This window comes from Vigna unguiculata, chromosome 7, assembly GCF_037176805.1.
Source record: "Vigna unguiculata cultivar grain cowpea cultivar isolate G323 ecotype 2 chromosome 7, ASM3717680v1, whole genome shotgun sequence".
Lineage (NCBI taxonomy): Eukaryota > Viridiplantae > Streptophyta > Magnoliopsida > Fabales > Fabaceae > Vigna > Vigna unguiculata.
This window is the reverse complement of record NC_140798.1, coordinates 774,338-796,135: the sequence shown is the minus strand read 5'-3', so window position 1 is coordinate 796,135 and position 21,798 is coordinate 774,338. Positions and strand designations below refer to the sequence as shown.

The following is a 21,798-nucleotide window of genomic DNA, read 5'->3' as shown; positions in this document are numbered from 1 at the left end:
TATGGATTTTAGAAAGTTATTTTTCTCATTACACTTTATTATAGTTATTTTTTGTATATCAGAACACGAAGAAAGAAACAACCAGTAGTTGCCACGACATCACCAAAGTAAGAATTTAAATATTATGAAGTTTACGTATATATTAATGGAATTTTCGTTAGACTTGAGGAACATTATTGTTTGGATAAATTTCTCCACAAAAATTAAAAAATAATACACAAAAGAAAATTAACTTATAAATAAATTAATTTATATAAACTTTTACATATGACTTTTATAAATTTTCAAAAAGTCGTCTACATATGTTTTTTTTATGTGGTTGATATTATTATTAATGACTATTAATGAAAACACACGTATATGTGTTATTTTTTTATAATAATAAAAATTAATAATGGCATTATCATTGTTATTATTACAATTAAAAAATTAAATACAGATAATTTTTATAATTTTATTGTAGGTAATTTTTATTTATTTTGTACCTAATTTCTTAAAATAAAATATGGTTAAATTTATAAAAAAATTCAAATAAAAAATAGTTAAATTTAAAAGAAAATCATATATGTGATAAAATAATTATTTTAATTTTAAAAAAATAATTATGTAAGGAATACATTTGAAAAATAAAAGTGTGAACACCAAAAACGTTATATATATATATATATATATATATATATATATATAGTTATTCAACCAAATTAAATGAATATTCTTAATTGCCATTTGTGAGTTTTTTATGGGTCTTTTGAAAGAAAATTAGACACAATATTAATAAAACACAAGTTCAATCTACATAAATAATTGACATTATATTTAATTTAAAATTTTAAAACAAGAAGTTTATGAATGTTATTTTTTATAAAATCTGCAACTTTCTTTATTTTTGGTTAGTGTATAATTTAGATTCATTTAGATTTAAAAAAAAAAAAAGACTGTACATAAAATGAGTACGAGAAACATATGTTTATCAAAATAGTTTCTTTGAAGTGCTAACTGCAACATAGTTGAAACCCACAGAACTTGTTTATGAGCATAATGGTTTCTTCAGTATACATGCACACCTTACCAATCGTCTCATTGTTAGAAGTCGACTTTAAACCTAACTCAATTCCACAAAACCGACTTGTAAAGTGAGGATTGTACCCACTTATATATTATAAATTGATCTTATCTCTAGTTGATGTAGGACTTTGAAGACACATGACGAATCATATAGCTGTAAGAGATACATAATTAGCAACTAAAGCAAATGCTGAACAACAGTTTATATCAGTACAATCCTAAGGAACTAGAGGGTAGACAAAGAAAATCCTGAGTTTGAGCATGCATCTCCAACAATAGTTAATGCAAAAACCAACTTTAACTCATTATGGGAAAGTTTATTCAATTTTTCCTTCTTCGAGCATTAGTTGTGGAAAAGTTTATTAAAATAAACCTTTAGAACTTAACAAATTCTGATAAGTCATCATAAAGAACAAAACAAGAGATGAGATAGGTATATACTTTTACCCTTCCAAAGTGATCAGGTAAATATGTTTGTCTGATGTTTCAATCCTGTGTTATTCTATTTGGATTTCAAGATCTTTAAGCCTTTATTGAAATTAAGCATGCATGCATTAATGAGATAGGAGATATAGAAAAGTAAACATAAACTGAAAACATTATACAATAAAACTTAAATATGGCACTTTTGTTTTCCCTGGTGAGAAGTGTAACTAATACTATATTCTACATTTATGATTACAAGCAGCATCATCCTCCCAAAGCTCCTGCATTGCAATTATTAACTATTAGCAGCATACCAATAGAAACACTTTTCCCCAAGAAATAGTACAAGTCCGAATAGTTTAGAAGCTTTCATGAACTACTGAACATGCTTAATGCTCTTTGTTTAAAACTGTCTTTTAACTTCTTTTACACTTTGGAAATATCACAAACACTAATCACCAGTATCTTCATGGTACTGGTTAAGAATCTGAGAGTTGAAATTATATATTAAAAAGACATTACTGTATAAAAAAACAGAAATAGTTTAATATTTGCTTTTTTAAAGTGAAAACCTTTAGTAGTGTACTAAATGTTCATGAGGAACTCCTTAGACCCTTGCAAATATAGTTGTATACTTACCATCTTTGCTTGAACTGGTTTCCATGTCAAGCTGATCTTGCCATGAGCACCTCATATTGGAAGATGAGGAACACTGTTGCGGGACAGAGAACGAATGAGTGCTTGAACTCTGCCTCATGCATGAAGATTCAGCTGTGGAGGAAACCTCTTGATCAATGCTTGACACTCCAGTATCCTTGCTATGGTTTTGTGAACTGTTCTGCTTATGATTGATCTCTGCAGAACATTTTAATCTCTTTCTATTAGGAGGATCATTCTGGGGTTGGTGAAGTGTTGGCACCTTCTGATCATTAGATGAAGAGTTGGCCGGTGGAGCCTTGTTCTTCAAGAAAACTTTTGGAATGGCCAAATTTTCACTTTCATCAACAACTTCATGTCTTCCTTCTGAACCAGACCCTTTTGAAGCTGCCTCATTTTCCCACATCTTGAATATGGCTTCTGTCAACTGTTCTCTTGCCACATCTATGTCAATGATTGGTTTTGGATAGTTTTGTCCCAACTCAACTCCTGATGCTCTTAGCACAGTAAGGGGTGCATTCCAAGGATGGTGAATCCACTCAGCTGGCATTCTTGCCAACTCAGGAAGCCATTGACGTACATACTCTCCTTCTGGATCAAATTTAGCCCCATGAATCTGTTCCCAAAGTGATAAAAAATTAGAAAAGTTCTAGTGCTAGCTTTAATGTGTTAGGATTTTCCAATGCTTTGAGTGAGTAGTATTTTCTGCTTGTTATGTATATTTCAACCATAAAAGGATCTTGTTGTTTATCTTAATATAAAACCAGATATAGTCACTTCAAAAATCTTTAAGTACATATGAACAGAAAATTTTCTACAGATACCAAATGCATTAAAGAAAATCTGAAACTAAATCTAGGAAGTAATTTGTCTAGTCAAACTCAGATTTTGAATGTTGACACATGAGGAAGCAAAGAAAACAAGGTAAAGTGGAAAAAAAGGAAAGAAACTTCACTTCAGCAAAATCAAATACAACAACAAATTCTGAGATATTGTATAGATTGTGTTGATCATACAAGCACAAAAATGAATATAAATTATGAATCTCAGATAGTTGCAACCTACTATCACAAAGAAAATGTTAAAAATTTACAAGAAAACATGACATACCGCAGGATCATCCAAGCGCTCAAGCTTGTGGCCATCAGGTAAGCAACCTGAGATATACTGCCAGCCCAGGATGTCACTTTCAAGGTCTGCATCCAAAAGTGTGTCCCAGAAGTATTTCATTCCCCATCTCCATGGTATGAGCAACATTTTCACTGCAAAGCTAGAAACTATGACTCTTATTTTGTTGTGTATCCACCCTGTTGCCCAAAGTTCTCTCATTCCTGCATCAACCAGAGGATAACCAGTTCTACCTTGTCTCCAAGCCTTAAATTTATCAGGATCAGTTTCCCAAGGAAAATATGCCAAGTTCCCAAGAAGTGGCTTCTCTAATGTGAATGGGAAATTGAAACAAACATAACGTGAGTACTCTCTAAGTCCAATAGCCCTGAGAAAAAGAGTTACACTCTCTTCACCAGCATTGTTTCCTTCATTTGCCCATAATATCTGCTTGGCACGCACCAACTGAAAAACTTTCCTCACACTCAGTTCTCCAAAATGAATATATGGTGACAAGAGTGAAGTGGAGTCCCCACCAACCTTTAACCTTTTTTTGGAGTAGTGAAGTAGGTGCTGTTCAACAAATTCTCTTAAAGCCTTCTCAGTCTTGTTCCAACCTGGATACCATGCTCTTCCTAATAATGCATTGCTGGATTTCTCTGATTCATCCTCGAGACCCAGTTCTTCAATTGAACATTTCCCAACTTTGCCTGTCATTAGGAGAACAAGATAAACAAATTATAATCTGAAACTTCTTTTTTTTTATGTGTACAATTGTATTTCAATATGAAGACAGAATGGTATAGGAACAGAAAAACATCATCACTTAGATGTTTGTTGTCACAAGCAGTTATGATATGTTCTCATTGATTTTAATATCTAAACTCCTGATATCAATTATCATATTTTCAAGAAACAATAAAATCACAGTAGCTTGATTAAAGTGATACCTTCAGCTAGGTTTAGTTGACAAGAAGGAATAGATGACAAAGCTTGCATTTGCATTTGCAAACATTTGTTCCAAAAGGGATCAAAAGCTGTAAAAGCATGTCCACTCTCGTCATATATATTCCACGGCTCAAACAACAAATCCCCATTGTAGCTTTGCACGCCTATACCATGTTTCACTAGTTTTTCTTTGATGTTGTGATCACGAACAAGAGAAACTGGATCTGACAAAAGAATAGCGAGCATATATCTAGCATTGTACTTTGAAGAGATAGCTCATAATGTTTTTTTTTCTTGCTCAGTATGAAGCACTCCTATCAATGTTTACCACATCATATGAAGTTTCAAGATAAATTGTTAATAGCAGTCTCATGGTAAATAATCCTTCAGAATGTGGAATTTAACCAAATATAATGGTATTATGTGATCCATTAAGTGAATCTTGCCATTGAGAAAATTCAATATTTTAGTAGAAACCTACTTGCTTCCTCAACTTTTGGGTTTTCAAATATTTTAATAACATCAAAATACGTAACACTATGAAGCAATACTGATATGGCAAGCACCTTTAACAAACAAAGTAACTCTGTAAAAAGCTATATCTTGTTGGACAGCAACACTTACCATAGAGATGGTTAAACACTACTTTTGTTGCTTGAATTGCATTTGCACATTCCAAAAGAGCCTCAAGAGTACTATCAGTTTTGATCAGCACAAGTTCAGCTCCAAGTGATTTCAACGAATTATCCAACTGAGCAAGAGAATGTTTCAGCCACCACCTTGACACTCGGCCAGGATAAAACTGCCCTTCATCTTTGGGGCACCAAATATAGACAGGGAAGACAGAACCTTCCCTTGCAGCAGCAGCTAATGCAGGATTGTCCTCAATTCTAAGGTCCCTCCTAAACCAAACAATAGTCTTGTTCATACCCATAAAGGATTCTTCACATTTCACATGCCAAAGCCAAAGCCTTAACCCTCATCAAACTACAATTACTTCACCTCAAGCTTCCTTCTACACACAAAAAAGCAAATTGCTCACCTTTAAAACTTTGTGCTTTCCTATTGAATATTCTTACCAGCACAACACAGCTCAGAGCAGCTGAAGACCCTGGCAATGGCTGTAAAACTTCGATCTGGAATTTTCTCAATAACACAAAGCTATTTATAGAATCAGCACCACACAGCTCAAATCACTGTCAAAAAAGGACTTGACTTTGAAGATATGAGACCAACGGGTTGATTATCTTATCTAATCTTCAATTGCAACTTCTTTGCCTCTTTGTTTTCTGTATTTCATGCAACCTAAATTCAACTCAGAAATATTTCCCCACATGTCTCACACTCACACACTCATCAATCCAAATTTCAAACCCCACCAATGATAAAAACGTGTAAATGGGAAAAAAAGCTCCAATCACTAACCAAAAGAGACTAAAGATCAATAAGAAGGCTCTGGGGCATAAATAGCACGGTTCACCTCAAAATCAAGAACAACAAAACAAGAAAGACTGCATATTCAGAAACCACAGAGCCAAAAAAAGATGAGTAATTGATAAAAGCTGTTGAATTCCAGCCACAAACAAACCCAATTCAAAACTTATGAGGTAGATGTTCAGCGTTTACCAAGCCATGATGAAGTTTTGTTGAAGGGTCATTCATTGAAGGAGCAAATCAAAACTAATTTAGTGTGAATTAGGCTTACCCAGTGAGGTAGACTATAATATGGATTAGCAAAAAGTCAAAAGTTATTGAATCATGAAATTGTCTTTTTCCAAAATTTGTAAGGTGAGGATCCCACCAAAGTCTATGTGTGTGGATCACGTGTGATAGAACACATTGAAGGACGCTGGTCATAATGCCTCACAGACACATCACACGTGCCATGTAATTTCCTAACGTGGTAAAACAACAGGAAAAACATTCTTAAATATCATAAAAAAATAATATTTTAATCTATCGTTTTTTACTCATCTTTAACCTAATACTCCGATTATCATTCATTTTAATTCTTTTTAATGATATGATGATTTAATAGTGATTGAAGTGATGGTTAAAAATGAATAAAAAAAAAGTAAATTAAAATATTATTGTCCATGTTTAAAATCTTGTACTTTTTTACATGGTCTAAGAAATATATTATTCTATTTAGTGTTAGAAATATATTATGTTAATATTTTAAATATATTTTAAAAAATTAAAATTAATGATAATCAGTATATAGATAAATAATATAAAAAAATTAATAAAGAATCCAAATTTTTAAGAAAATGAAAAAAAAATCCGAGGTGAAAAAAATAAATTAATATAAGTGATATGATTTTTATATTATTTAATAGTATTACCTAACTTTATATAGTAACATTTTTTTTTCTACCAATCATTCACAAGTTTGTTGGCATCTACCGACATCAGCAAGAAAATGTTTCTTTGAAAAAAAAATTAAAAATAAAACGATAGATGTAAAATTTGTATAAAAACTTCTCTTATTGTTTTGTTGTCTTCTTATGTTAAAATATTAAGATTTGATTATTAATATTAAGTAAAAAAAATATTATTGTTTTAATATAAAGCAATAAAAGTCATATACTGTTTTGCATTAATTATAATATTCTTTTGTGTAAATTAGAAAATCTCATAATTTTTAATATATGAAAAAAAATATCAACTACATCAAACAGAAAAATCCAATTAAAAAATATAAAATTTTTAATTTAAGCAGCCAATAAAAAAAATCAATAAATATCTAATTTAAAATAATCAAATTTATGAGAAATTTGAAACTTGATTATATCTAAATCATATTACAAAAATGTTAAACAATTTATTTGAGAACATGTGATTTCTTTTTTATAATAGTATCACTGAAATGATTAAAATCAATTTGCTAATGGACATATTATTGTTATATTATTATATTTTTGGAAAAATATAAAGGCATCAAACATTAATCAACTTAACATTTAGACTTAATTGAGTAACTTCAAATATTTCAAAAGTTTAATTAATTTCCCTGATTTAAATTGTGTTTGACTTTGGTATCCTTCCTATGTTTTGCTTTTTCTGTTTGAAAAATAAATCAACTTCCCTGTTTTTCCAAATCACAAACAAATGTTCCTTTAATAAATGTTCTATAACCTAAAAATGTTACTTTTATAAGAATCATGTGTTTGCAATTCTTAAGTTCCAATTCAAAAATTATTCAACTAAACTACAGTAACATTAATTAATATCAGTTTAATTGCAAGGTCGATTATATTTTGAGAGAATTTGGATTCTTTACTGATTCTTGTCTGTTATTTTTTGTTTTTGTCTTCAAAATACACGGATGACCATTAATTTTAAATTTTAAAATATATTAAAATTATTTTTAAAATATCGAAATAGTGTGTTTAAATGTTCAGTAAAAAACAGAAAAAAAAACTCAACAGAGAATAATTCTTTCATTTTTATATTTAATTGCATTCCTTCATACAAATTCAATGAAGAAAAAGAATAACAAATGAATCAAACAAACAAAACCAAGAAAAGAAGAAGACATTAATTATGTTTTGAATCAGCAAGAAAACATGAAGGAGAACAAGTCACATGCCTTAAGCTCCTTGTTTTAAATGTGCATAAATATAGTCCACAAAAAAAAAAAATTAATTGCAAAATTTGATTAATTGTTATTATTTTTTTCAATCCAAAAGAAGACATTTGAGAGACACACATAGACTAACTAATACATTTATCAAAACTTTATTTCAATTTTTTTTTTATATACAGCTCTATTAAATATAAAGAATATATTTCTGTTGTATACAGTAATATATTAAACTCAAATGAATTTACTTCAAGTAAACTCCTGAAAATGATCCAAAAGCTCATTAAAAACCAAGCTTTAAATTAAATCTATGGTAGTTTTGACAAAATCATCTCTGCAATTTCGACCTTTCAAACTATAATAATTACAGAGTCAAAGCAATTAACTGGAAAATAAAGTTATGAAACACGTCAAAATCTTGATCCTGTGATCCACGATACAAGGCACAAAATTATTGCCATATTCAGGGTCTAAATAAAATAAATAAAAATCAAAAAACATAGATATGATATGTTTATCGGATACGACACGTATCCGATATGTCGATACGTTTATTTTCAAAATAATAAGATACAATACGTAATATATGAATATTAAAACATGTACGATAATTCTTAAAAAATATAATAATTATATGATTGTTATTGTGTGAATCCAAATTTCTTAATTAGAGACCAGTTATTTTTGTAGTCAAAATCTAATAGCTAATGTTAATGACCAATTTAGAAACTAATTCATAATTGAAACTATTCTAAATATCAATTTAAAGACCAATTATAATTTTTTGAAATTATTTTAATTGTCAATTTGGTCACTATATAATGACTAATTATTTTTTGTCACTAAATTTGATTATAATTTCAAATATTTTCTTGTAGTATATTATGACGTTATAAATTAGATATTTCATTAATAAGTATTGATAAAATATCCTAAAATATTGAACACAATACGTGTCAGACATGAATACATTACTCAAATTAAAGTATCATTGCATCATAGTTGCGCATACACGGAAGAAAGATTGCATAATTAGTAATTACCTTGCCAAAAGACTTTTTAATACGTTGCTAAGCCCTAAAATAACGTTGTTCATTTTTTAAATAAAAATAATCTCCATCTTTTCAAAATATGTTAAAGACCTTTTGGGTAGGTTTTCAAAATAATTTCTATTAAGAATACGACTTGTAATTATTATAGTAGTGTTTTACGGATTAGGTAATTAAGAACGAATTTTTAGACAATATATTCGAATTAGGCACTTATAGAATAAAAAAAATTACATTTTTATATAATATATAATACAATTGGAAAACATTTATAAATTAATTATGCAATTAAAAACATTTATAAAATGTGTAATTTATAATACTTCTGTTATTAAATAATTTAGAATTATATTTCAAATTAAAAAATTTTAAATATAATTTTAGATTGTATAATTCAAAAATATTTTAAAGTAGGTAGCTTACTAAATAGTTTCAAATTTAATTATGAGATGCTATAATGTAATATGGCATGAAGAGAAGAAACACCAACAGAGCAAATGATGGCCCAATTTAATTGGATTTCATTCGGCCCAAAAAGAATGGCCGAACAAATTGTAGGTAAATTCTTCCTGCACCTCCCTATAATTATGAAATATCTCATTTACTTTTTTTCCCCCAACGCTCATTCCTTTACTCTTGAATTTACTAGATTAAAGTCATCATGGGACACAAAAGTGAAAGAGTAAAAAGGATTTTATAATTACTACTAGAAAAATACCTTAATTAATATAATTAATTAATATGATAAGATTCGATGTCATTTAATTGAATGTGTTGAAATTAATATTGACCAAATTGTAGTAAACACAAGTAGATCAAACTTGCAACAATCTCTTTGAATAGTTCTGTTAAAAAACTCAATTTTGTTCTTGCAATTCCCATCGTCACTGCATGTTTTTGTTTATTTTATTATGTGAAGGCTTATTTATTTTTTTAGTATATAAATTTATACTGTTGTCTTGAAATATGCATGTTTATATATCTGAAGGTTTAAATATTGTTGGATAATAAATTATCTAGCAGACATGCTAACATTTTTTTTTTATAATGATTTTTAAATTAATTGTTTTTCAAATACACGTGGTCGTCTAAATTAATAATTCTAAAAATAAAATATATTTTAAGGGCGTTTCAAGATGCATGCACTTCAAAATAAATAAATAAAAAATAAAAGCTAACGACAAAGGTTAATTAACTCCTTCACGGAATGTCTCTATCTATTGGAGAAAGAAACAACAAATATGTTTTGAGAATTGTTTACGGATGTTGGGAAAATGGTCAAAATTGATATAATTCTCTGTTTTGTTTTTCATAACTTTTTATTAACATGAAAATACTATTCTTTTTGGAGAGTTCTATTCTAAAAATATAATTTTGATTTTTAAATTAAAAAGAAATACTCAGTTATTGGAACTGGAATTTCAAATGATGATGTGTTTAATTAATGCAGTTATTAGAGAATTCTCCGTCCCTTTTTAAGATTATTTATAAAAAAGAAAATCATAATTTAATACTCGTTAATGGTTTTGATCCATTTAATGATTAAAATCAAATCTCACTAAAAAGTATAACACGAAAATTATTGATATACGAAGGTTCATGAATGAAAAATGTAAATAATTTAACTAAAATGAATAGATTTCGAAGCTAATTTTTCATTTTTATATAAATATTTTATATATTTTCCGGTGTCAATATATATATTGAATGCGTCCAGCTTCCATTTTACTTATTCTAACGTTTACTATAATAACTATTGAATGAGATTTTGTTTTAGTACATTATATTTTAAATGTTAACAAATTTTAAAATCAAAATGTGAATAACTAACACTTAATAAAAACTGTGTAAAGGTTAAAGAACGAGGACTAAAAATATAATAAGTCATTATTTTGCTCTTTTTTTTTAAATTATTTCTTAATGCTGTATCTTTTCAGAAGGTACGTACAAAGATGTTGTAAAACATTTGTGCCTATCAAATTTGCATCAATCCATTTTAGTTTTCCATTACTCTAACTATTAAAAATTCAAAACTTATACCCATAGCAAGTATTAATATAAATATAAAGCACCCTTACTTTTAGTAAGACCTAAATGTTTAGGATAAGTTTTTTTTTTTTTTTTACCAATGACTCTGATATCACGTTAGAAGTTCACTTCATTTATATATTATAAAATTGTCTTATCTCTAATCGACGTAAAATTTTAAACGAAGATAGTTACGGCATAAAATAAATAATTCATGCATATTAAAGAATTTGAAAATTATGATAACACTCTCAACATGTCATTATATATTATTATAACAATTATTGAATCTCCTTTCTATTTGACCATTTTCATTATAAAAAGAAAATTCTTAAAACACATTTTATGTTGAAAAAAAGCAGCAAAATATTTCCACAATAACGGCAAAAGATTGTTAGGCATACACTTTTTCTTAGTTTTCAATGCAAGGGTAGTCATCAAACTAGTTTGTCTTATTTGATGTTCAAGATCTATAGTGAAAAGCTACTTAAGTGTTAAAGAAACAATTTAATTGTAAGTGTCAATAAAATAAGAGTTTATCATGTAATCATTTATGTATAAAATGTTTTATGCTCAAAGTATATAATATATATATATGGTTAAGTTTTTTTACATACATAGTAAGTTGTTTTCATAAATTATCTTCAAGATTTTATTAAAATAGACTAAACATTATGTATAGATAGATATATTAATTTATATAAAATACAAATACTAATTATGTGTAATAAATTTAAATAAAAATATAAAAAAATTAAAAGGCATTCTTATTACTATTGGAGATTATTCTTTTGTTAATGGATTTAAATGTTCGTTTTAGTATCTATAAAATAGGTGAATTTTTATAAATTTTTTTTCATTTTTCTAAAATTTGTAACTATTATTTAATCTCTATGAAATAAATAAAATTTGATTTTGAGCCTAAAAATCTTCTTTTAAATTTATGTTAGTTACTCATTCTAGAGATAAAAAATTTAGAAGTGTCAAAATATAGTATTACAAAAGTTTAGTTATGATTTTTTTACTTAATTTTTTTTTTTTGGAAAGTTAAATGAATGAGGAGTATTTAAAATGTTTTTAGTTTTAATTTCTAAGCAATATAAAGTTATTGCCGGAACAAGTCTCATTAAAAGGAAAAAGTTGTAAAATTATAACACTAATAAATTATGAATAATTTATAAAATATTGTGAGACCATTTTTAATTTAAAATTTTACAAAAATTGATTTGTAAATTTTTTATCTTATACACGTTTCTTAACTTTTTGATTCATAGTTAATGTAAAATTCTTAATTCTAATAATAACATGTTTATAGTTGCTCGATATAAGTTACAAGATCTTGAGTAACATATTATATTCTTTTATGCATTCTTTTTCTGACTTTATTGTTTGTCACATCTTTGTTTTTATAATGAATATCCTAAGCACATGTTCATGCTTGTATATACACTTCTCTATCCACATTATTCTGAATAAGGTTAAAAATTAATTATAAACTATTCAAAGTTGCAATATAGATTTTAATAGCTCTTCAAGTTGATGCAATTTAAACGGTGGGCAAAAAATAATATTAATTAATGCATGGCCAACACAAGGTTATAAAAGTACTAAAAAAACTACAAAATAGCTTCACACACTTAAAATTTTAGGTTAAATATGATTTTGATCCTTTAATTTTTAGTGAATTTTGAAATTAGTCCATTTCGAAACTTTGAACCAATTTAGTTATTCATCTTATGAAATATGTGGATTTAGTTATTTTAATCAAATTTTGTTAGGTTTATTTGATGTTTCGTACGTATTTCAGGATTGTATTTGAGTTTTTTATATTAATTGACACATTTTTGTTTTAATGTTAAGTCAAATACAATTACGAAACGCATTTGAAATGTCAAATAAACTTAACAAAATTTGATTAAAATGACTAAATTCATGTATTTTAAAAGATGAATGATTAAATTGGTCCAAAATTTTAAAATGAACTAATTTTAAAATTCACTGAAAGTTAAGGAAAAAAAAAACATATTTAACCCAAAAAATTTTGTTCAAGAATATTAAGGTTTTGTATTTGTCGATCTTAATTTAAAATGTTTGCATAGGATTTGGTCTGAAAGAGACTGCAAAATTCAAATGGACAAGTTGTAATAGTGGCAACAGAAATGAAGGCACGTGAGTTCAAAATTAGGTTATAATATCTAAGAGTGCAAGCCTGTCGTTTGTCTTATGCATGGATAAAGCAAAACATTCAACAGCTCATGAAAAAAAGTTGATTCATTCTGTCTAGCCTCTGTTTTTTAGTTATATATATATATATATATAAAAAAAAGGTTGAAATAGTTTTGTTATGTATTTTTATTTTCATTAGAAATAATCGTGTGGAATTTTTCAAGACAATTGACTAATTAATTAGGTATATAAGAACAACAAGAACAATTTTATTTAATAAGAATAACATTATAGTTTAATCACGTTAAACCTTAATAAAGAAAAAAAAATATTAAATGACGATTAGTTTTAGAGAAAAAAATAATAATTAGTACACTAACTAATTCAGATATCAATTCATAAATTATTGATATTTAAAATAGTTTATATTATAAATAAAAAATTATATTTGGTTTATTATCAAAAAACTTTTAGATTTATAATCAATTTTAGTAATAAAAATTGGTAGGTAATGTAGTAACCCATTTAGATACCAATTTATAATATAGAAAATTATTGATTATTAAAATAATCAATATTATAAATATAAAAGTATAATTAATCGTTAAATTGTTACTCATTAATAAGAGACTAATTTAAAATTTGTACTCAAAACCTTAATAACTAATATTTATTGACCAATTTATAATTTAATTACTTTGATAACCAAATTCTCAGTAAATAACTTTATAGAACAATTATAATTTTTTATTTATAATAATAATTATTTTAATAATTAATAATTTTTTTTGTTTTATAAATAGTTAACAATAGATTCCTCTTGGTTTGTGACTTATAACTTAGAAGCTATTATTGCGTTAGTTATCAATTAGTTAGTGTCATTAATTTCTTGGTACCTAAAATCCTGTTAGGTATTGTTTGAAGTCAATTTAGTTATAAGTAAACCAAATATAATATTTTATATATAATATAGACTCTTTTTTTTGGATATCAATAATTTTTAATCTATAAATTATTATTTAAATTAGTTATTGATTAAATTGAATCTCTAAAAATTGGTTTCTAAGAATTTTCTAGTGACTTAAATTATTGGTTTAAGCAAAAGTTGGTATATCTAGGCATGTGGGATATCCGTTTGAGTGAGCATAATATTGAGTATGTAACTGAATCTTTAATATAACATAATTTCTGCAGAGACGATTTTTTTTTTCAGAATCAACAATAAACAATATATTCAACATCATTTTATAGTTAAAGTATAAAATGTTTAACTATAATGGAAGAATTTTAAAAAATCAATTCTAAATAAGTATGTTAAGGTCAAGAATTTTAAAACATAATTTATTTCGAAAAGGAAAACCAAAAAGTCTAAAAACTAATATAATATTTTATATATTTAATAAAACAAGTCCTTTATGTTAATATGATGCACTTAATTGATTTAGAATCAAACGAATATATATATATATATATATATATATATATATATATATATATATATATATATATATATATATATATGAAATACTTAAAATTATTTAAACAAAATTATCCGGGTTCAACTTCTTTTAATATTGATTCACCTAATAATTTTTTACATTCAGTCTAGGCAAGTGTTGCTTAAATACTTTCTCCATCCTCTGGTCTATTTTTTAAGGACAAAACTGTGATAAAACTTCACACTCAAGAGCGGAGAATACATCAGAAACGTGGTGGTTGTTCTTAATGATGTTATCGGACTTGTGGTCGAAACATTGGCGCTGTATGTGGGAATGACAACTCCACTTGCCTTCAACTGGGGTCTTGTTCCGATACATCCAATAAGTCTCACATTATTTAGGAGTCGATGTCAAACGCAATTTAAATACTCGTCCCTTTGATATGTCTTTTAAAAACAAAACTGTGACGGAGTTTTACACTCCAAAGCAGATAATACCTCAAAAACATAATTATTATTCCTAACACACAATATGTATCTAATAGAATTGATTACCTTATGTTACGCTCGTATCATCACATATTTCAAATGTAATAACATAACTAAAACAATATCAAAAGCAAGCTCTAAATAAGCTTAACGAGGTGTTTAGGCCAAGCTGCAAAGGTCTTAAATATTTCTCTCAATGTAATATAAAGGAAAGTTCGATAATACAATACTTTATTATTAAACTAAATTTACACGCTCAACAAATTAACCATCAGAAACAACTATATTATTACATACATGGTTATCAATTTCCTATTGATAATTGCAAATACAAATACATAAAAATAGGCAATACAAATTTTTCCCTATTCATATATCATATTTTGGTTTTATTTATCAACTAAAAATTATATTTATAAGAAATTGCATAAAAAGTACAAAAAAAAAACTAATGTTAACTTATTAATTTTAAATAAAAATTATAATTCATATATTCAAACATATTTATTATAGATTTTAATAACAATATAAGGAGATTAAATTGGTTTAATGTTCCCTTAACATGATTGTGCTTTACACATAGGAGCAGATTCTTGTCTAGTTATCAAGTTAGATAATATAATTTTTACAGTCAAGTAAGCTCTTATTAATCTACAAATTCATGTACTAATTATATGAATATTTAGTTGAAAATTAATTTATAACTACCTATGAAAAGTAGTACAAATTTATATGCAAATTTAATATGATATATGTATAAAAGAAAGAATAAATAATGTATATTTATTTAGTTGAGTATACAAAAATCATATATAAGCTAATAATATATGATAAGTTTATTTTAGCTTTTATAATAACTCATCTTATACCCTAATCATGATTTTTAATTGACTAATGAGAATATTAAAACTTTTATGAAAATAGTAGAAGTCAATTAAAGTCTAAAAATGGTAGTATAAGATAAGCTATGATATTTGTATTATATATTTTGTGCCAAAGTAGATGTAACATTTTAGACTTTTAAATGATGAAATGAATCCGCACAATAAATGTCACTTACAATCAAACAAAGAGACCTATATAACCCATAATTTCTTATACTTGACGGAGTTTGGAATAATATTCAACTCATGAAATGAAAATTTCAAACTATTCCTTAATCTTACTTAAACACCAAAATTAATTACGAGTTACCTTATAATCCTACAAAGTGGATTTGTAAAGTAAAAATATTACTCCAAATAATAATTTGGAAATATTGGTAATCGATATAAGATATTTAATATACTTTGTGGTGTTGGAAATGAGACATTTCACATCTGAAATAAAATATTTGCAATTATTCCGATAAAAAGCAGACATAACAAAATCAACAACAATTATTAAAATTTACTCTATTACAATTTTAGAATGTGTTTGTTTACAAGGACCGAAAGGAAAGGATTAGAATTAAAAAAATGAAAAACACAAAAATGTAAAAAGCACGAAAAATAATAATATATACGTAAAACTCTTTTTGTAACATTATAAAAAAGTTATTAATTATATTGTAAGCATTTTATTAATTTTTTTCATATCTTATATACATATAATAACAAATTATGCTTTTTATGTAGTTAGTATTTATTTTCTTATAGCATAGAAAACAAACAATTAAAACAATAAATATATATATATATATATTTTACTTCTCTTTTGTAATTCAAAAATGATTTTACATTTTTTTCCCACTCTCACTTTTCATAATTATACTAAAGCAAAGCATAAAAAAATATACAAGATAAATATTTTTTTATCAAAACTTTCTTCTTAAAATGTGTCTCAAAGGTTAAAAAATAAAATAAAACTATCATTTATTTCAATTTTTAACTTGTTTGTGACTTTTTGAACTCATCTGAAACACAGGAATTTATATTTAGCTAAATTCTGTATATGTTAACAACATTTATAGAAAATTTAGAATTTCCAAAATATATATATTTGATTTTCTGAATATACAGATAGAGAGAGAAAGTGAGAGGTGCTCCATTTCGTAGAAGGTGCAAAAGCCTGAATGGTTTGAATATGAAAATGGTTTATTAGGTCTTCGCGTTGGACCATTCTGGCTGATAACAGTGGCGTGCTCAATATCAAAACCATGTATAAATACCCATATTTCGGAACACAAAAACAACAATCCTTGCACAAAAACTTCTTCACACAAGAGTAAAACACCAAAACCAAAACTTATAATTGTTCTTCAGTGTTCATATACATCCACACCAAGTTTTGAAGATGGTTAGAGCTCCTTGTTGTGAAAAGATGGGATTGAAGAAGGGTCCTTGGACTCAAGACGAAGATCAACTCCTCACTTCTTACATCCAAAAACATGGCCATGGAAACTGGCGTGCCCTTCCAAAGCTTGCAGGTACTTCATATCTGTGTCTGTGTCTATATCCGTGTCTGTGTGTCTGTGTCTCGTAGATGTTTCAACTGTTATAAAACAGATAAACTGAAGAAAACAATCTTTTTGATGAATAATTAGCATGCTTCCATTCACCTTTTTATATGATTAAGTTGGTATATTTTAGTTTTTTGATGATTTGTGATGATGTGTTCATTGATCTTATATTCTGAGTTGTCTGGTATGATTCTCAGGGCTATTGAGGTGTGGAAAGAGTTGCAGACTGAGATGGATTAACTACTTAAAACCTGACATCAAAAGAGGAAACTTCTCGAGTGAAGAAGAAGAGATTATCATCAAGATGCATGAGTTGCTGGGAAATAGGTGGGTTCATATTTCTTCTTTCATCTTTCAGATCAATCGCATTATGAAACAAAGTTCAATAATAATATAATAATAGTAATGATAATAATTGGTTAATAATATGGTGAAATTACTATAATGTGTGTGATTCTGTTCATGAAAGTGAATTTCGTTTTTAATTTTTGTTTGGTTCTTATCTCTTTCTTGTTTTCTTTGAAACGATCAAGATTTAGTGGTGGGGCAAACTTCATTAATGTTGATTATAAAATTAAAAAGAAATTGGGTCCATTCCTTAATTATTAGTTAATTAATACATGTAGAAAGACATTCAATTTGATACAAAATCAAGGATTGATGGATCCATTAACTGATTTTTATCACTTAATTTAATATTCCTCAAAAACAAATTACTGTAAATGAATTTCAATGAATTTCCTAGCCATTTTTTTAGTTTATTTTAATAAATCATTTATTTTATTACTTCCTTTTAAAACATTGATCATCAAGACTCTTATCTGATTCTTAGTCTATATACCTTAACTTGTTAAGAAAAAGGTTGTTTGACACGACCATTTCATAACTTTTACAAAAGTAAAATAGTCTTAACAAGAGTTAATTTTTATATTTAAAAAAAATGAATAATAATAAACAACAGTATCAAATGATAGTAAAAAAATATGGTGTCAAAATACTAGTGTCCTATTATTTATACCATTTCTTTTCGAATCACATGCAACTTCTAACATATCTATGTTAGACAGACACATGCAAATATATATATATATATATAACAGTTTAACCTAGAAACTGAAACAAGAATCTGATGCAAAAAGGTTAGCATGTCTGAGAACATTATTAACATAATGGTTTGTTTTCAGGTGGTCAGCAATAGCAGCAAAACTACCAGGAAGAACTGACAATGAAATTAAGAATGTGTGGCACACTCATTTGAAGAAGAAGTTGCTGAATTCAGATACCAAAAGGGTTGTTTCCAATCAAAAAATCAAACGATCTGATTCCAATTCCAGCACCCTAACATCATCATCATCAGCATCAGCATGCACTTCTTCAAGTGATTTTTCATCATTCAAAAACATGAACAACAACAACATGATCAAGAGTGAAGACACAGAGTCCGAGGAGACAACAATGCCTCCTATTGATGAAAGCTTTTGGTCAGAGGCAACAGTTGAAGATGAAAGCTCCACCATGATTATGCCATCAAATTCTTGGACAATTTCAAATGAACTACAATTTAATTCTGTGGAAACTTTCCAACAACACAGTTTTGGTTCAAACTTTGATGATGGCATGGATTTTTGGTATGACATATTCATCAGATCAGAAGACTCAATAGAGTTGCCACAGTTCTGATAAACTTTTCATCATTAAATTTGGCAGATAGAAAAAAAATATACTTAAAAGCAATATTAATTATATTAGCAAATTAATTATATCTGACTGTTAAAAGGAATATCTAGAGTCATTCATTGAGAAAAGAAATTGGTGTAAAGGGTTAAAAAAAATATTGCGTTATGATGTAATATATGCATAAAAAAAGGGCAAAAATATACATACACTAACTTTGTTTTTTATGTATATTGTGCAGTACTCTCAGTTTTAGTCAGAAAAAGTTTCATTAAGTTAGGGCTATTGAAATTGTAATAGCAAAAAATTGTGTGATGGAGTATTCAATTTTTTCACTCTTCTTGTGTTTTGTTGTTTATTTTGTTTTGAGCTTGTCGTTTTTGTTTGGATTTATGTTTGAGAGCATCACTTAATTCACTCATGTGAATTATTAAATTTGAATTGGTCCAACAAATAATTGCAACTTGCAAGTTATTTTTGGCTGCTTTGAAAAGTAAATTTTGTCACCCATGGATGCTTAAAAATCACTCTGTATCATTCTCTGCTCAGATTGACAAGTAAAACAACACTTAGAAAATGACTTTCTTAAAAAAAAAAAAAGTATAGAATATTTTTTAAACAAATGATCTTTTATTAGTTAAAAGGTAAATTTGTTAATTTTTATTATAGTCTATAAGATACATAAGTGCAATGCATGGACTAATATTTATGATAACATCAAAGTGAAAAATAAATGCAAATTTGAAGTTAAAAGAATTTTAGTGATATCATGGTTAGAGGTGGCCTGTCCCTGACCGGTTAATGGGTTGGTTAGGTTACCCCGTCATTTTCTTTTTAATTTTTTTAATTTATTTTCAAATTTTTAATTTTTTAATTTTTTAATATACGTATAAATTAATATTAAAGCATATTTAATCATATAAAATATTTTTTAAATTTTTAATTGATTAGTTAATATTTTTAATTAGATAAATTAAAATAATTATTATATTTATATGTTATATTATTCTATTATAACTAATAATTAAAATTTAATATATAAGTATTAATAATTTAAATTACAATATTATTATATATTATATATTTACATCTTTTTAAAAAAGATAACAGAAAAAATTAAACTTTTTAATTATTTTTTATTTTAAAAAGAAAAAAGGTCAACCGTCAAAAACGAAATTACTGTATTTTAGTCCATCAAATTGATGAACATGGTCAAAACAAACTAACGGAGTATCCCTTGACAAATCCAGTGTATTTTCTCACTCCTAATCATAATAACACATTAACCAATCACAACTCATATCTAGTAGAAAATAATTCTTTGACGTTTCTCCGAATAAGTTCACATAATAATTCATTTTAATAATATATTAATATGTATTATTTTAATAATATACTAATATTATTAGAATTTTAAAATAAAAAATAAAACAAATATTGTTATTTTAAGTTATTAAGTGAGTATTTTTTATTTGGTATTCACCAATATATTTAGTAAGGTTAAGCTGCTATTTATTTTATGAATATGACTACTTTTTGTCTAAATTCTCACTTAGATCTTATTTTCTTCGGGGAAGGTTTAAGATTCATGTAAATAAAAAATTCTTTTATCTAAAGACTCATATGCTATGAATTGAATATGGAATATAAGCTTTTTATTTTATTTTAAATGAAGTTGCATCTAGGGATGGCAACGGGGCGGGGCGGGTACGGGTATCATGATCCCATCCCCATCCCCATAATAAAAATTCATCCCCATCCCCATCCCCAAACCCAACGGGTATACAACTTTTGACCCATCCTCATCCCCACCGGATAACGGGTATTTTCTTATACCCATACCCATTTTTTTATTGTTCCATATATCAATTAAATATTTTTTATAAAAAAAATTTAAAAATCACACCAACGGAATCATGATACTATCAAAATATTCAATATTAAAATAACATACTCTTTTTGATTTTCATGATGTCAAATATTAAGAAAAATATTATAATAGTATAAATCTCAAATTAAAGTATCAAATAACAACTAAATAAAATTCAAATAATTATATAAAAGCTAAAAAATTACACATTACTAAAATTTTATAATAACCAAAATATTTATTAATTTTACAAATGATCAGTGGTTTCATTTGCATTCGATCCACCTACACATAGAAAAAAAATGAAAAATTAGATATGATATAATAATTGAAATTGAAAATTTTAATTACTAGAATATAATGTACCTTCTTCATCAGATTCATTTTCACTCATGAGAACATCTTTTCCTTTTAATTTTTTAACACCTACAAACACCAAATGTAGAATATTAGATGAGAATTCACAAAAAATACTAACAAAAAATATTAATAAATTTGAGTAACTTACCTAGATGGTTTGAGTTCCATATCCAACTTCTTGTACACATCAAAGCCTCTATAGTAATATGATGAAGTCGACTACGGTGAGAAGTTAATATCTGACCACCAGTACTAAAAGCAGATTCAGAAGCTACAGTTGTTATTGGAATAGCTAAAACATCCCTTGCAATTGCTTGAAGGGTTGGAAACTTTAACCCACCATGATAGGATATCAAATTCTTGTGTAACCGGCAAATTATCTTCTTCCAAGTAATAATCCAACTCTGTTTTCATAACTGTAGTTCTAGATTTTTTCTTTTTTGCCATAAACTCTAAAAATTCATTCGCATCATTATCAACATCCTTTCCCAACTC

The 21,798-nt window shown here is 26.7% G+C and overlaps 2 protein-coding genes across 3 annotated transcripts; one reads left to right on the top strand and one right to left on the bottom strand.

The window, feature by feature from the left end:
- Window positions 1–1,635: 1,635 nt before the first annotated feature.
- Window positions 1,636–5,914, bottom strand: LOC114191000 (cryptochrome-1-like). Of its 2 annotated transcripts, none has more exons than XM_028080114.2 (5): window positions 4,828–5,914; window positions 4,206–4,427; window positions 3,259–3,965; window positions 2,131–2,764; window positions 1,636–1,772 (listed from the first exon to the last, which is right to left on the bottom strand). In XM_028080114.2, the coding sequence occupies exons 1-5, from the start codon at window positions 5,135–5,137 to the stop codon at window positions 1,756–1,758; spliced, it is 1,890 nt and encodes a 629-aa protein (XP_027935915.1). In that variant the 5' UTR covers window positions 5,138–5,914; the 3' UTR covers window positions 1,636–1,755. The 2 variants fall into 2 exon arrangements, with proteins under 2 accessions (XP_027935915.1, XP_085532334.1); XM_085676208.1 differs by having other exon boundaries at window positions 4,206–4,517; window positions 4,828–5,109.
- An 11,120-nt stretch (window positions 5,915–17,034) lies between these two features.
- Window positions 17,035–19,408, top strand: LOC114189999 (transcription factor MYB14-like). Its single transcript, XM_028078735.2, has 3 exons — window positions 17,035–17,366; window positions 17,597–17,726; window positions 18,584–19,408. The coding sequence occupies exons 1-3, from the start codon at window positions 17,234–17,236 to the stop codon at window positions 19,077–19,079; spliced, it is 759 nt and encodes a 252-aa protein (XP_027934536.1). The 5' UTR covers window positions 17,035–17,233; the 3' UTR covers window positions 19,080–19,408.
- The last annotated feature ends 2,390 nt before the right edge of the window (window positions 19,409–21,798 follow it).